Source organism: Vigna unguiculata, chromosome 5 (genome assembly GCF_004118075.2).
Source record: "Vigna unguiculata cultivar IT97K-499-35 chromosome 5, ASM411807v1, whole genome shotgun sequence".
Lineage (NCBI taxonomy): Eukaryota > Viridiplantae > Streptophyta > Magnoliopsida > Fabales > Fabaceae > Vigna > Vigna unguiculata.
Genome location: NC_040283.1, coordinates 518,149 through 535,276, shown reverse-complemented (window position 1 = coordinate 535,276; position 17,128 = coordinate 518,149). Strand labels below are relative to the sequence as shown.

General features: G+C 29.4%; 1 protein-coding gene across 1 annotated transcript; it reads left to right on the top strand.

Moving 5' to 3' along the window:
• Positions 1-10,993: 10,993 nt before the first annotated feature.
• LOC114183687 (cytokinin hydroxylase-like) lies at positions 10,994-14,417 on the top strand. The gene is made up of 5 exons (XM_028070798.1): positions 10,994-11,273; positions 11,406-11,632; positions 11,779-12,020; positions 12,418-12,796; positions 13,743-14,417. The coding sequence occupies exons 1-5, from the start codon at positions 10,994-10,996 to the stop codon at positions 14,160-14,162; spliced, it is 1,548 nt and encodes a 515-aa protein (XP_027926599.1). The 3' UTR covers positions 14,163-14,417.
• Positions 14,418-17,128: the final 2,711 nt, after the last annotated feature.

Here is a 17,128-nt window from a genome sequence, read left to right as displayed (position 1 = left end):
CATACATAAAAGAAGAACAATAATATTTTGACAATTAACATGAGGTGATATCTTCTAAGTGATTTTGAAATATAGAAAAATGAGAAAATAGAAAAATAGAAAGTCACTTAGAACATGACACCTCAGATTGTAAGAGAAAATTATCAAAATTTAGTCGTTAAAAAATCATTTTTCATACAAAAAGTTACATCACTTCTAATCCAAAATATTAAGACAATGGATTTATAGGTTTTCATCTTTATAGATTTTCTTATTTTTACTTAATATGATACTTAGATTCATTTTTAAATTTTCGAACGTGTTTTTCCATTTGAATGATGGGAGAAAAAGGGAGTTACGAAGCAAAATATGCACCAATAGATTGTACATGCTTTCTCCAATCCTAAACGTACGAGGGCATCTATACTATGATTAATCTCCATTGTTATTTGAATTCTGGTACCCTGTCCCTGTTATAGCCTCTTCCAACTTCCACATGGGAATATTAACACGTCCCTACCATTTTCTCCATTCCCAATTCAAAAGACTAATCTTCATCCTTCAAAAAATCGTTCTAAGAAAAAAAAATGTATGAACATGCAAAAGGTTATGCAACTAGGTTTTTGGTTTTTGGTCAAAAACAACTTCTCACTTTTATATTAACACATTTTGATTCTCTTCCACGAGCCCTTTCCGCCAAGGATGACATTTTACTACAAATCGTTTTTCATCAAATCCAATGATGATATACTTTGTTTCCTTTAATTAACTACCATCTTTTTTAACGTTCAAATTTACTATAATCACGGGTATTTTCCCCGCACCGTCATGCCAATCACCACCCTTTGTTATACAGAACATATCCAAACCCAAAACTGTGTTAGATTCTTGCACTGGATTCTGTTTAATCCTTTTCTTTCTATAAGCACGTTCTTAAGTTATCGATCTTTAAGATTAAGGACTTCGAGAAATTTTAAGCTTTCGGTTGGGTTCCTTGGATAGGTTCGTAGATCATAGACTCCAACGGTGCAATCAAAGGTAATTCTAAATATAAACAATGATTTTCAACGTTGACTCATTATCATGTGCGAAAAGCGAGTTTCTTGTTATGGTCATCGTGATCTACTTCAAATGAAGACTTTGGCTAATTTTATAATTGCTTTTCAAACCTATGAAAAAAAGAACATGTATGATCTCCTACTTGATCGATTCTTCTGGTATATATAGAGAATAATCATGTTAAAGTTATATACTTTATTCTTATATTATTAGGTAACATCAATTAACCATAAAAAAAGTTTTCTCTTTATCTGAACACTCTTTTCTTTCATTGTTGGATTAATATGCCAGTTTCAGTACACAACAATGTCAAAGGCATCTTCTTCTTTAGAACAAAGGGCCTCCAAAGGTTCCACCTTCTAATGTTATAGATAACCTTTTGACAGAAAGCCCATGAAAGAAACACAGTTTTCCAAACATTGTTTTTTTTTCTCTTTTTGATATAAATTTAATTTAGTCACACTTGCATCGTAAATAATAAAAGAGTTAAATATGTTTTTGGTGTAAAATTAATTAAAGGTCTTTAAGATTTATAATTCTCACACGATCAAACATAATAGAGCACTAATCTTGATCCATGGGAGATCCTGTGAATATGCATTCTTCAAATTTGTAATCTTGTGTGCTCTTCAATCACCGTTTCCCAATCTATTTCTTTGTTTTTCTTTCTCTTCTCACACGTTCTTGATGGATTACTGTGAAAAGAACCTTATGACCCGAGACAGAACCCCAATCCCTTTATAAACCAACGTTCATCAAGTTGGTTTTTATTTTATTTTTATTTTTATTTTATTTTATTATCACTTCCCATAATAATAACCAATAAGTCTTTAGATTTTATTAAATCACAATTGGGCCCATCATAATATTTCAGATGAGTCACTAATAGAATTAATTCGTCAATTAATTCTAACATTTGATCCCTTAATTTTCAGTGAATTTTGGAATTAGTCCATTTTAAAACTTTGGACCAATTTAGGCCTTCATCTTTCGAAATAAGTGAATTTAGTCATTTTAATCAAATTTTGTTAGGTATATTTGATGTTTCGTACGCATTTCATAAATATATTTGAGTTGTTTATAATGTTTGAGACATTTTTGCTTTAATGTTAAGTCAAATACTATCATAAAACACGCTTAAAATGTCAAATAAACTTAACAAAATTTGATTAAAATGATTAAATCTATGTATTTTGAAAGATGAATAACTAAATTGGTCTAAAGTTTTGAAATTGACTAATTCCAAAATTTACTGAAAGTTAAGGGACTAAAAACATATTTAACCCATAATATAATATTGTCATCCATTCTTATACTAACATGCATTTTAAGACTCTTAAATTTTTAGCAATAGTTGTTTATAACGTTTATCTAATTAATTGATAAAATATAAAAATGTTTATAAAGGTGGAACTATTTTATTTAATTATTCAACATGTATAGTATAAATTAAAAATAGGTTTTGTTAGGTACTATTAAATTTGGAAATTAATATAATATAACGAGAAGGACAAGTATTATACATAGACAATTCTTGATACTAAAGCTGTTTACACGTCCTTTATGCATCATCAGAATTCTTTAAGCTTTCACATCTAGTCTTAGCTTTTCTTTGCTTTTTTACTTTTCATAAAAGAAAAATTGTTCATGAATAACTATTCTGACTGTTATATATTCCATTTAACTAACTTTCTAGTAGTTTGCTTTCAGAATCATTTCTGTCCTATCAAAAAGCATTTTTTTTTTTCCGTTGGGTATCGACTTTTTAAGGGCGCTATTAGTAAATTATGCGTTGTGAAATTGCTTTTGATGTTCTGTGAAACGTCAAGTACGAAAGATCTAAATTTTCTCTTGTTATTGAATATACAAATATCAGGAGAGTCCCCAGATATTATAACAAAGCAAATGGTTTGAAATACAGCGATTTGTTCATAACCATTTGAAGATATGTACATAATAAATTTTACAATCATCTCCCTCATACTATGTTCGTGTAAGAAGAAAGAAAACACCTAATCCAAAACTCAGCATTTAATTTTGATTCTAAGCACACATTTCTTTATTATTAAATGGAATATATATATATATTGATGAGTTTATATATATTTCATATATATGGGTTATGGTTATAGTAATTGAAAGATTGTGATTCTATATGATTATATGATATTAGTCTTACACATATAAAACTTTTGACACCACTTTTACACCAAAATCTTAAGACAATAGTGTTATAGGTCTTTATTTTTATATAATGTTTAACTTTGTCTATTATTCAATGTGGGACTTTTGGCTCACACTTAGACTATTCTCAATATATATATATATATATATATATATATATATATATATATATATATATATATATATATATATATATATATATATATTAATTGAAATAACCACTAAATCTATCAGGTCTATTCTTGAATATATAGATAATCTCACTTTACAAGTCAGTTTTGTAAGATTCTGTTAGATTTAAAGTTCACGTCTTAATATGGTATAAAAAATTATGAGTTAGAGTGTATTCTAGTAAAAATTATTGTTTGTTGAATTAGTTGTCCCACCTATTATCAAATCATTATCGGATCATATCCATTAATGTTTAATTTCACGCTCGATATGTGTATATATCAATGTGAGGAAAAATATATTAAAAGTCTTGTATTAATTAATGATAAAATTAATTTACAATATATAATAAATTAATACAAATCTCATTTTATAAATTTGTTTCCTGATATGAAATTAGATTTACAATCCATTTCTCGTAAACACGGACAAAGATAAGCCTGATTACGTTTATTAGAGTTTGTGTGGATCGTGAAAAAGTAAATATGCCATAATTATAGTTCGCAGAAGATAGAATAAAAGAGATTATATATATAAACTGACCAAATGTAGTTGATGATGAGTTGTAAAGGCAAGGGAAGGCAACCTGTAATCGTAGCAGCATGGTGGAAAGCACCGCAGTTTTGATTACACACTAATATTCTAGTGTATTCAAAAAAGCATTAGATTATTATATACACATGCAGTGCAGTGATTAAAATTAGTGATATCTAGATTGTGTTTAGTATTTAGTCGCATTGAATGATGTGTTGAAAATGTTGTTTTCCTATGGTGTCTGTCTAGCAGAAGAAGCAGTGAATTAAAGGGTTCTTTATGTTGAATCTGCTGTCCCAACTAATAATAACTGACAGAAACAGGCTTTTTAATTTTTTTGTTACAAAGTCAACTTAAATGTTTTTTTTTTTCTGACACGAAAGTCTGTAGAATTAGGTATATGAATGAAGTGAAAAGAGGTTGAAATACGGAAGTGAAGTGAGAGTGTGAATTTGTTAAGTGCAGTGAGGAGTGAGTAATGGCGGAAAAAGGAAGGTTAGTGGAGTGATTGGGGACAAAGGCTGCATACCTATCTCTCTCATTGGTGAAATCAACGGTTCAAACAGTCTTTTCTGTAAATTCAAAACTACTTTCACCATTTTCATGTCAATTAATCCAACAACATTCCCGCCCAAAACAGAAAAAATATCCACTTACACTTTTATTTTGTATGGTAAATGTTAATTTTTTTTACTTTCAAGCTACTAAATACGTATATAATTCTTTTAACTTTCATGTCTCAACATTTTGGATTATTATTTTAACTTTTGTATGATAATTGACTGCATAGCATATATTTTAGCATTAGATATTTACTTTTTATTGATTGTTGTACTTGCTTAAATATAAGCACATTTGTTTTAGGTTCAACGGGACCTATTTTGCAAGGGTGTTCATACTATACTTTGGTTTGATTGTTTTGTGTTTTGGATGTAAGACACCGAATGTCTACTTAAATAATTTTGTCCTATTTTGCAGATCTTTGTTTTGGTAGTTCAATTGGTATTTTTATTACTCATTCGGTTATCCTAGCAATTGAAGTACTTGTTAAAAAGACTTTGATGTTATTCATTAATGTTGTAATAAATGGGAGAGAAAAGTTCCAGCAATCATAACTTTGACTTCTATTTATAATTTTCTGCATTAGCCAATAATTAGTTTTGGTCTAATCATGACCCAATGATATTTTAAACTTGATTTACAATAGTTATGATGAGGTTTTTATCTACTCCTATCGTGGTTCGGCATGAGTCCTATGTGGCGTAGTTACACAAAGCTAGCCAATGACTGGTTGATGACATCACACATATTTCCATAATCTTTAGAGTGATCGCGGCACGACTGACAAAAGGTCGTTCGATGTTACATATGTTTTCATAATATCTAGAGTGATCTTCACACAACCGATCGACGACCGTTTGATATTGCATATATTTTCATATATCGAACATTGCAACTTGACTTATGGGGAACCTAAGTTACCATAGGAGCCTTATACAATATATTCCCCATACATTACATTTTATATGTTATCCAAATTGAAAAGTAAGATTGATTTTATTAAAGTGTCAAAGTATCAAAATAAATCAAACCAAATTGATTTTTTTATATTTCTCCCAAATTCACTTTGTAGATTTAATTTTTTTTCATTTTATATAATCTTAGATTTTTCTTTTTAATTTATCCGCTAGAAACACATGTAAAATTTAATAACTAATTGATTCATGATCAAACCTGAAAATATAATAAGCGGTATAGCACAACAAAAGAATTACACTTGACAACTATATTACAAATCTTATATAGTCATGCATCGTAAAAGTATTATAAAGATACAATTGAGGGTTGTGATATTTTATGAATATAAGAAAAAAAAAATATACTACAAATAGAATGTGTAGTTTGATTTGATTTGAGATTCAATAGTGGAAAATGGATTTAAATTGTTTGTGATATAGATTGACTTTGCTTGGTTTAACGTTACTATATTGTATATTGTACTTAAAAGAAAAGAAAAGAAAAATGTCTAAAGATAAATCTCTTTGCTTTTCGTGTTTAGTGGAATATTATTTTTCTTTTATATGCATATATGTACGAATCATTTGCTAGGTTTATGAGGTATATGCTTGTTTGAAACCAAAGAAAGACTTATCTATTGCAAGATTGGTTCATGAAATATCTAGATGTTAGGACCTTTTTAGCAAAAGGTTATTATGAATTAATGACTCTTTGATTTTCCGTGTTTATTATTTCCACTACAAAAATATTACTGTATGTTATTTTAGTTTAGTACACTTAACGCAATGTAAAATAATAATGAGAAAACTTAAAAAATGTAAAATTATTTTCAAACGATCTAATTGTTAATAGAGTTTACTCAACCAGTCTCATCAAATAAGTTCATGCCAAACATTATTATCATTATTTGAAAAATTTATTAAAAAGTAAAAAATTAAAAGAAAAGAAAAGATAAAGATGAAATCTAACTCAGGATAAAATTACATATCACGCATAAAAGAACAAATTCTATTATGAAAACAATTAATAATAAAAACATGGATGAATAATAATAAATTTTTTATTTTCTTCGCAAAAATCATTACATATTTTAAACTTAATATATTAGATAAAAGACAAATTTCTCGATATATTAAAAAAATTATCATTAGTCAACAATTTCACATTAAAAAAAAAAATTTAGAAATCCTTATTTAAGAGTATTTAGTATTAATTCTCTTTACCTTACTCCTATGAGATTTTGTTATAGTCATCATTGTTTTTGGTATCTTTTCTCTCATCAATTTAAGTCAACTAATTATTTTTAGCTTTATTTAATATATAAATATTTGTGTTAGTATTTGATTAAGATTTATTTATATGATCGATAGTAGTAGAGTGTGTTTAATGTTCAACACTAATAGAGTGATTTAGCTAACTTTAAGGTGATATTAACTATTTTTAATGTTTCAAATAAGTAAAAAAATTTATGTTAATTTATGTCACTATAACATAGGCTTAGTCAATTTTAATTAAAATAAATATTATAAATAAAAATATTAGCATAAACTTAGTTGACATTTAAAATCTATTCGTACATCGTATGTCCAAATTTATGACCATTCAAATCTAAATATCATGTTCAAAACACAAAGATTACATAAATAAATAAATAAATAAATCAATTCTTACATCATCTCCAATTAGGATCTCAACCATTTTAAAAGTAACAATATTTCTTAAGTTTCCACATGGAAAATCAAATTAATAATAATTCTTTCACTTATTAATTGTTTGTTTACCAAATAATAGAAAAAGTTAGAAACACACTAAAAACTCCTAGAAACTTAGTAAAACAAATAAACAAAAACAGCTAACAAAAATTTGAATAATCAAGGAAATAATTTCTTAGCTCATAAATAAACGTATTGTGATCTAATTTGTAATCGGTTGGAAGTACTTCATTTCTATAATTTGTAAAAAAAAAAAAATCAAGAATATTACGATAAACAATTTTAAAAATGTACAACAGTGGTAAAGAAAAAAATAAAGGGAGAAGGTTGTAAAAAAATTGAAAAAAAATTAAGAAAAGGTTAATAATAAACAAAATATTAATAACAAATTAATTAATTTTACATTTTATTTACTTTAATTTCCATTATTATTATTATTATTTTACTTTCTTGTTTTACTGTCCAAACAAAAATGAGGATAAAGGTAGAGACATGGAGTGACAAAGAAGATCCCTCTTTGACCAATGCATTGTTTCAAATAATATAAAAAAATTGGATGGAGCTGATAGTGGAAGTGGGTGCATTTTATTTTATTCTTTACAGTAATAATTTTATATGAATTAAATAGAACATAAAGAAATAAAAGGAAGATATATAAAAATATCAAATTTGTACTATTTTTCTTGAGTTGAGAGAGAAAAAAAAAGAAAACAAAACATTTCTACAGGACCCATCAAGAAATTCATACAGATAACAGAAGGTTATACATTAATGGTGTAAAATAATTATAAACTATCATCCAATTTTAATATAATGTATAATTAATTTGTAAAATTTTATAATAATTATTATTTTAAAAGTAATACCAGTAATAATTTATGGTTGGATAAACTAGCATAACATATTCGAATTCCTTCTATATTTAAACTAAAAGGGAAGGAAGTTAACTTTTTTTCTGAATTTTCTTAAACAAATAATAAATGTTTTAAAATAGTAATAAGAATACTCCTTTGTCAAAAAATAAATTATGGAGTCAAAAATTAAGAAAAACTGAAGAAAATTCTTCTACTTATCTCCTTTTTATTATTTATATATATATATATATATATATATATATTAAAATGAATAGATATATTTATTTTAATTCAACGACTTAATCTTTTTACGTGTTAAAATCTCAAACTAATCTTTAACACATCGTTTAACACATAAAAATTAGTTAGACGTTAAGACGTCGTTTAACACATAAAAAAAAATTTACACAAATTTACGTAATTGGTATGAATTACGATATTTATTATTTTTAAAGTTTGAGTATCAAAATTTGAACAGAAAAAAATTCAAAATTTACGTCCAAATTTAAAGGCTAAAATGATGTTTAACCATCGTATATTTGTCATCTATTTTTTATCCTTCTCGTTTCTTTGGTTTCAATCACAATAAAAACAAAACATAATCAGTGTACCATGACATGAAAAAAGGGCATTATAATGTACTCCTTTCGTTAATGTTAGGTGAATTATGTTGATGTTGTTGTTGCTGTTCTCTTCAACTTCTGTTTTGTTCAGTTATTATTATGTGTAGGACAGGGTGCAAGAGCACAAGCTGTTAAACAATCATACATGTTTTCTGTTAAATGATACAAATCAGTTTCATAATCACACAGCTCAGTGAGAAGACTTCTGAATTTTCATCAACCCTCTATCTCTGGATCATATACATTGTACTTAACGACATATATTTCATTTCAACATTTAATCTAATAATTACCTCTAATTTCTGTGCCATATTTCTTGTAAAAGGAAAAAAGGTTGGTAGTTTATTACATACTCTCCAACCATTCTTCAAATTTTTTTATTGATTTTCATCTGATATAGTATATTTAAAAGTATATGCAATAATTATATTTTAAGTCACTAGAGATATATCTATTTGTTGAGAATCTAATTATGAGTATAAGTCCTACATTGAGTAAAAATGAGAAAATTGAACATCATATAAGGATCAAAACCTATACACCCATTGTCTTGAAGTTTTTGGTTGAGAATGGTGTTAATTTCTTATGTGTGGATTGAATTCATGTTCATTGGTGTTAAATTTCTCTGATGATCCTCTCTCAAAAGATTCAATATTATTTAAGAAATCGTGAAAAGAAAGGGAGGTTATTTGTTTGGAACTTATTTACTAAAGTTTTTAGAGTTGTTGAATTAAAGAGGTCAATTGCTTAAAGTATGAAAAGTAAAAACATGTGATATGCATGTTTGATATCCATTCAATAGGAAATCCCAATAAAGGGAAAAATAAAAATGGGTTGTTGGATATGGCAGTGATCTTATGTAATTTTCATTAAGATTCATATAATAATTAATATGTAAATTATTTAGTTGAATAAAAACTTGATCTTATACCCCTTGTCATAAATGTTTTATGTAAAATTTAAAATGAATAACCGAGTCAAATTTATGGGCCAAAGTCTTCATTTTGCTGTTTTTTTTTTCTTTAACATTGGATATTCACTTTTAAATCAACGGCTAATTGTTGTAAAAATATAATAGTCGCAACATGAATTATGTTTACTACAAAACTTCTAGTAGAAATTAGTTTAGATTCCTGCGTACTCCACTCGAGAAGTAAGAAAATTCAAGTGTGACTAAAATCTAAATTAAATTAGTCTATATTAATCCTAAAAAATGAAATCTTATGCAAATACTTTTTATTTACTTAGAGATCAAAGATCCAGAGTACAGTATGTGTACGAAAATTAAGGCAACCATACATGTCAGTATTATTTTTTTTGTTTGGTTCTCGTGACTGTTATTTGGGAGACTCGTGACTATGATTTAGGAGAGATTTGAAAAAAAAATATTTAATATACTGAAAGGGTTAAAAAAACTACAATTAGTCGTGTATAAAAAAATTATAATTTGATCAAAATTAGTTTAAAATATGTCTTTCATAATTTCCCATTTTTTTAAAATCAATTAATAGAATGAATTAACTCGGTATTATTGAATTCTTGCATATGATATATTAATTGACTTTGTTACGCGGTAAAAGTCGGGTAAACCAAGTTATAATCGAGTATTTTTTCATACTGAGAAACATAGAGAAAAATATTTTTAAAAAAAGTAGATTAATTAAGAGTATAAAACAGTTTAATATTACGTATTGATAACTCATCATAGGATAATTTTATTGATATTTTTCATAAGTAATTCAATAATCTTTATGATTTATAATTAAACTTTATTCCTACACATAATCTCATAAATACTCCAAAATGGATCTTTTGAAAGTTAGTCCATAAACACATACTGAATTGTTTTCCCACACGTTGTTATGTGTTCTCATTGTCCATGTTCAAACAACATTCTTTGGGATAAGATATTCCATTAATTTTTATGGACATATATACCTCACCGTCCTTAGAATTTATAAGAAGAAGATGATTGGTTTTCAGAAAAATGGCTGAACTCAACTAAAACTAAACATCCACGTTGTGTTCTAGAAATGGTGGAAGGTTTTTTTGAGAAAACAGTGGTAGAAGAATTAGCGAATAAATTCTGTTGAATTTGGAAGAAGAATAAGCAGCGAGGTTGATCGGTAACAAAAACATTGGCATATGTAACCACTAAACGAAAACTGTAGTCTTGATGAGTTGCAGTTTAGTATATATATAAAATGAAAGAGATCCACATCAAATAAAATTCCCACTATATATATAGGTTGAGTCACGCATCAAATTCCCATCAAATACCCATAACTTCATCTCATTTCTGAACCCAACAACAACAACATATCCTCGTATATTACCATTAGCATTAACCATTACCACCATGGCTATGGTGGTCCTCACACCCCTTTTGCTCATACTCCCTTTTCTCCTACTTAAACTCCTCTACGACAACCTCTCATGCTACTGGTTCACCCCTCTACGCATAAAAAAGATCATGGAGATGCAAGGTGTCCGTGGCCCCAAACCTAGTTCCTTCACCGGCAACATCCTAGACATGGCTTCCCTTGTCTCCAAAACAACCTCCCAAGACATGAAAACCATAAGCCACGACATTGTTGGTCGTCTTCTCCCACATTTCTTGCTTTGGTCTAGCCAATTTGGTATGTTAATGTTACGTACATAAACATAAACATAAACATGTATGTGAATGAACTGAACATAATAATACTAATCAAACTCTTCTCTGTTATGTGATTAATTAAGGTAATAAAACCGGTGATTTGCGTGTGTAGGAAAGAGGTTTCTGTATTGGAATGGAACAGAACCGAGGCTGTGTCTCACCGAGACCGAATTGATCAAAGAGTTCCTTTCAAAATACAGTACGGTATCTGGGAAATCCTGGCAGCAAAGACAGGGTTCAAAGAATTTCATTGGGCAAGGACTGTTGATGGCAAATGGTGAAGATTGGTACCACCAACGTCACATCGTTGCCCCTGCATTCATGGGAGACAGACTTAAGGTATCGATTCTTTGTAAAAAAATTTTACTGTTTTCGAGTCTACCCTTTTCATCTTTTTCAAATTCTGTGGTATCATGGATTGTCTCTTTGTTTCTTCGGGGAGTACTAATGGTTACAAATGGTTGGTGTCGAAAAAAAATCTCTAGAGCTATGCTGGGCACATGGTGGAATGCACTAAGGAGATGCTCCAATCGCTGAAAATTGCGTTGGAGTGTGGCCAAACCGAGGTGGAGATTGGTCACTACATGACTAAACTCACTGCAGATATTATCTCTAGGACCGAGTTTGGTACGAGTTATCAGAAAGGGAAGAAAATATTCCACCTCCTCACACTGCTGCAGAGTCGTTGTGCTCAAGCAAGTCGTCATCTTTGCTTTCCCGGAAGCAGGTTTGGGACTTCACAAACTCTTTTCTAAGCCACCCTTTTGATTTCTCTTCACAAAAACTCGTCAAAAAGTTCAGAAAAGTTATAACAAAAAAAAAAAAAAGAAAAAAGCACGTTTGAAAACGTGAAAACTGTAAAAATTTGTGCTATTCTAATTCTGTGTGAGATGAAAATGTGAGTGTTAAAACACCTCAGTGGAGTGGAGTGGAGTGGAGTGGATTGGATTGGATTGGATTGGATTCCTTGCTCTTTTTATCCTGAAGCATGTGAATAATGTAACATTTTTATTTGGTATTTGTTATTCCATGGTTTGCATTATGGTTGTGTCGGTCTTATTCCATATTTATTGTTTTATCTGAGAGCATTTGTCTGTCCCTGTCCCCTACCCTTTTTGGTTTAGGTTTTTCCCAAGCAAGTATAACAGAGAGATAAAGTGTTTGAAGATGGAGGTGGAGACTCTGCTGATGGAGATCATACAAAGCAGAAAAGACTGTGTGGAGATTGGAAGAAGCAACTCTTATGGGAATGATTTGTTGGGGATGCTCCTCAACGAGATGCAGAAGAAAAAAGGGAATGGAAACAGCATCAATCTGCAGCTAGTGATGGATCAATGCAAAACATTTTTCTTTGCCGGACACGAAACCACTGCACTTTTACTCACTTGGACAGTTATGTTACTCGCCAGCAACACATCATGGCAGGACAAAGTCCGAGAAGAGGTTAAAAATGTCTGCAATGGTGAAATCCCTTCTTTGGATCAACTCTCCAAACTCACTCTTGTAAGTACCAAATTCACTTTTTCTTCACCACAAACTTTTCGTACATTTCTTTTTTCCATTTATAAAATTGAAAAAATAAAACTTTCTTTAAAGTTTAAACCTTTGAGGAAGGTTAGAAAACCCTTTTTTTGATTTCACAAAAAGAGAGGAGGCTTGTTCTAGGCTACTTTTAGGGGATCGGAGGTTGGTCAAATTTGTATCTTGAATAAATTTTTATTTTCTTTTTTTAATTAATTTGAATTTTATACAATTTCACTTATAGTGGTGTCAAGTATTGCTTTTTATAGAGCCTACACAAATGTTGCTTTTAAAACCCAGCACGAGCCAGTTTTAGGAAAAGTTTAATGGGGTGGTCCATACAATTTAGTAAAATGAAAAGAAAAAAGAAATTGTAGATAAAAAATTAGTTTTGTGAACATGTTGAGCCCGCAGTTTCTTGGCCAAAAGGCTAATTAATATAAACTTGTTAGGCTTTTGAGTTATTATTAGCACGACGATGAGAAGGGACAGCTAAGAAATATTTTAGTGTAAGAAAAATATATGTGCATAAAGAAAGAAACAAAAAATAATTTATACAAACATCACCTTTGCACCCGTGCGCCGGTAGTTGCAGTTATTTTAAACAATATTTATAATAATGCTTATCTTTCTCTTTAGAGTGTCCAAAGAGCGCAAAAAGTTTGAAGCTATTCATTCATTTTCTGAATAACGATACGGCAATACTTTTTTGAGCCAAGCGAATGCTCACAATTTCAATCCCTGTGACTTTTTCCTTTGTATTTTTGTTCAAAAAGAGACAAGGAACAAAAAGGAATATAAGTTGACCCTACTCAACCCACTTGAAAATTTTTGAAGAAAATTTTGTTTGATGATCTAAAATGGTCAAAGATTGTTGTAAATTTTAAACTTAACTAAAGTTGTTAATTGATAATTGAATTTTGTTCAGTTGCACATGGTGATCAACGAATCACTGAGGTTGTATCCTCCGGCATCGGTGCTTCCGAGGATGGTGTTTGAAGACATAGTACTAGGTGACCTTTACATTCCTAAGGGCTTGTCGATTTGGATTCCGGTGTTGGCCATTCATCACAGTGAAAAGCTATGGGGCAAAGATGCAAACGAGTTCAACCCAGAGAGGTTCAGTTCGAAGTCATTTGTTCCTGGTCGTTTTCTACCGTTTGCTTCTGGGCCCAGAAATTGCGTGGGACAAGCCTTCGCATTAATGGAAGCTAAGATGATATTAGCCATGTTGATTTCCCGGTTCAGCTTCACCATTTCTGAAAATTACCGTCATGCCCCTGTGGTTGTTCTCACCATCAAGCCCAAATATGGGGTTCAGGTTTGTTTGAAGCCCTTGGAGGCATGAGGGATCGTCCATTGTGGAGAGAGTTTTCAGAGTTGAAAGAGAGTTTTTGTCTTTTTATGGTGCGGAATATATAATATATATAATATAATATATATTTGTATAACAATGGTCATCTTGATGATCTTGATGAGCATTCTTGTAATTTTTTATTTCGACTTTTTTTACAACCATCGGGAGATAGAGATGAAATAATGATTGCAAGGATTAGGATATGTAAATTAAAAACTTTAATGAAACAACACGTATTTATCTCTTCATCGTGCTTCAATTGAGTTTGTAGATCAATCCCCCCACTCACACATGCAACACCATAGACAAACAAATTGGAGCAACTGTTCAGATAAACTTTCTAAATCAATACTATTCACCAGCGATTTGAGTAAAAATCAATAAAATAAAAATGTCTATAAATTAGTTGGGTTAAGAAAAATGAGATGATTTAGATGAAGTTGTTAGAAGTGGGCTTAAGTCTAACTCAATCCCACAAAACCGACTTGTAAGGTGAATTATACATACAGAATGTCCAATAAAATTCGTTATGATAAATTTTAATTTAGCTCTGATACTATGTTATAAGTAAATTTAAGTCTAATTCAATCTCACAAAACTGATTTATAAGATGAGATTTGCATGTAGTTATAATGTGAATTTTCCTTATTCTAATCTACGTGAGACTTCTAATAGAAGTGATGGCTATTTTGGTGAATGAAAAATAAGGCAAGTTGTGTTGTGTGTGAGAGAGAGAGAAAGAAAGGTAGGGTCGGTATCTCCATTTTTGTTTTGTGAAGTATCTTATCATCTGCTTCCACCAGGCCTCGATTCTGCTTCTTCCACTACTTCCTTTTTATCATTCTTTTATTGCAACCATCATTTGTGAACAATTTTTATATCTACGCACCATGCAAAAACGTTTTTATTTGGGTTTCACTTTTAAGATTCAATTTATTGTCTTCGTGCGTGGCAATGATTCATATAGTTGAATTCGGTTTTATGAGCATCAACACTTACCAGTTTCCAATTCTCAAACCCAAACCCACTTAGCCCAACAACATCTCTTCTCAAATACTACAAACAATTTCATCTTTTACTCTTCATTTTCATCTTCTTTAAATAATCTTCCATCAAATACAACAACTCCATTACTATGCCATTTATCAAATGCTTCTTCCTTTCTCTCATCAAAATATGCTTGCATTATAATGATTCATACATAGATCAAGTAGAAAAAAAAAATTATTTTGATAACACATATAAAAATAAATTACTTGAGTTTATTGAATTTCTTAAAATTTATATTATAAATATACCAATTTTGCGTTGATTAATCATTATAAACTCGTTAGGAACTATGACATTAAAGCTTAAAAATAATGCGCACCACCATCACTAATAGTGAATAGAGAAAAGTATATTAAATGCTTTCCTATGTAAACCATAAAATGTCTTCTAAGAAATTCAATATGGTAAACTATTTCTTGTATTAAAGATTAAACAAAATAACATATTTTTGTTTATTCTTTTATAAAAATCTTAAAAAAATAAAATAAAAATAATAATTGTGCTTAAGTTATTTTTCTACCTTACTCTATTAAAAAAATATAACAAATGTATTATCTCATTTGATCAATGATGGATCATTATAACGATTATATCAACTAACACCCTTTTGAACAAAAATGTATTTCAATCAGGTGTTAGGAGTTTAGATATGAGTTTATATCTCAAATTGAGTAAAAATGATAAAGTTAAGTATTATAAGGACAAAAACTTATAAATTTATTGTCTAAAATTTTTGAGTTGGAAGGTGATGTCAATCTCTTTAATTATGTATAAGTTGAACTCACGTTTTATTGTTGTTATGTATCCCAGATGACCCTCTCTTGCGAAATCCATCAATATCTCAAAGCCGAAGATTTATCTTAGTGACCGGTTCAAACAAGTACAATATAATTTCGGTATCAAAATTTTTCCTGATAATGATTCAAGCAAGCGTGTCCGTTTCATGAAAGGCAATACAAGTAAGGCACAATCCCTTATACGTAAGTTACAATCCCTTATACGTAAGTTATACTTGTATCACATTAATATTGTTTTTTTTCAGTGATCTCATCTAAAAAGGTTGAAACACCTCAAGCATTCTACGATTAATATATTATTCATTATTGATAAAAAAAATACCACTTTGTATCTAAATTATATAATGTGGTGGGGATTATCATAATTAAATTTGTTAGTATCAAATAATTCTAAGATGGCAACCTCAAAAGCAAGCAATTAAGACCACTTTAATTAATATCCTGGACTTTGAGAGTGCAAGAACTATAAGAGTCGGCAACTTCTATACCAACGAAAAATAAGTTTTTTATTTTGTACATTTCGACACTAATATCTCAAGTGTCTTTTTATTACAATAATTTTTAAATCCGGTGATAATCTTTTTATAAAACAACAGAAGATATGCAAATATTATAAACAAACTCAAATGTATCTTCCACTTTGACTCAAAGTGGTGGTTATTTAAGTCGGAACTATCTCAATCAAAGCTTATTATTTTTTTCTTGGTAACTCTAAAACTTTTAGACAAAATGCTGCGATTATATGTGGAACATATTCAAGCAAAATGTGTTGAAGGAAAAAGAGAATGATGCGACAGTTAAGGAAAAAAAAATCAGAAAAATGATTAAATGCAGAAGGGAGGTGCTTGATATCTAGTTATCAAGTTACTTTAATGATATAAGGTGCAATGTTTTTTAATAGAAAATTATATAATGTGCGAGAAGCATTTGTGACCCTTTAATTAGTTATTTAATATAGATATGTTGTTTGACTGATGCAGGTGAAAATCCCAGCAAAATCCCACTGAGCAATGTAGTAGAGTTGGAAGATTATGATTATAAGATTGATGATCTTCTTTGAGTTTCGGGCACATTTAGGGCAATATCTTTGATTAGTGTTGTAAAATCAGT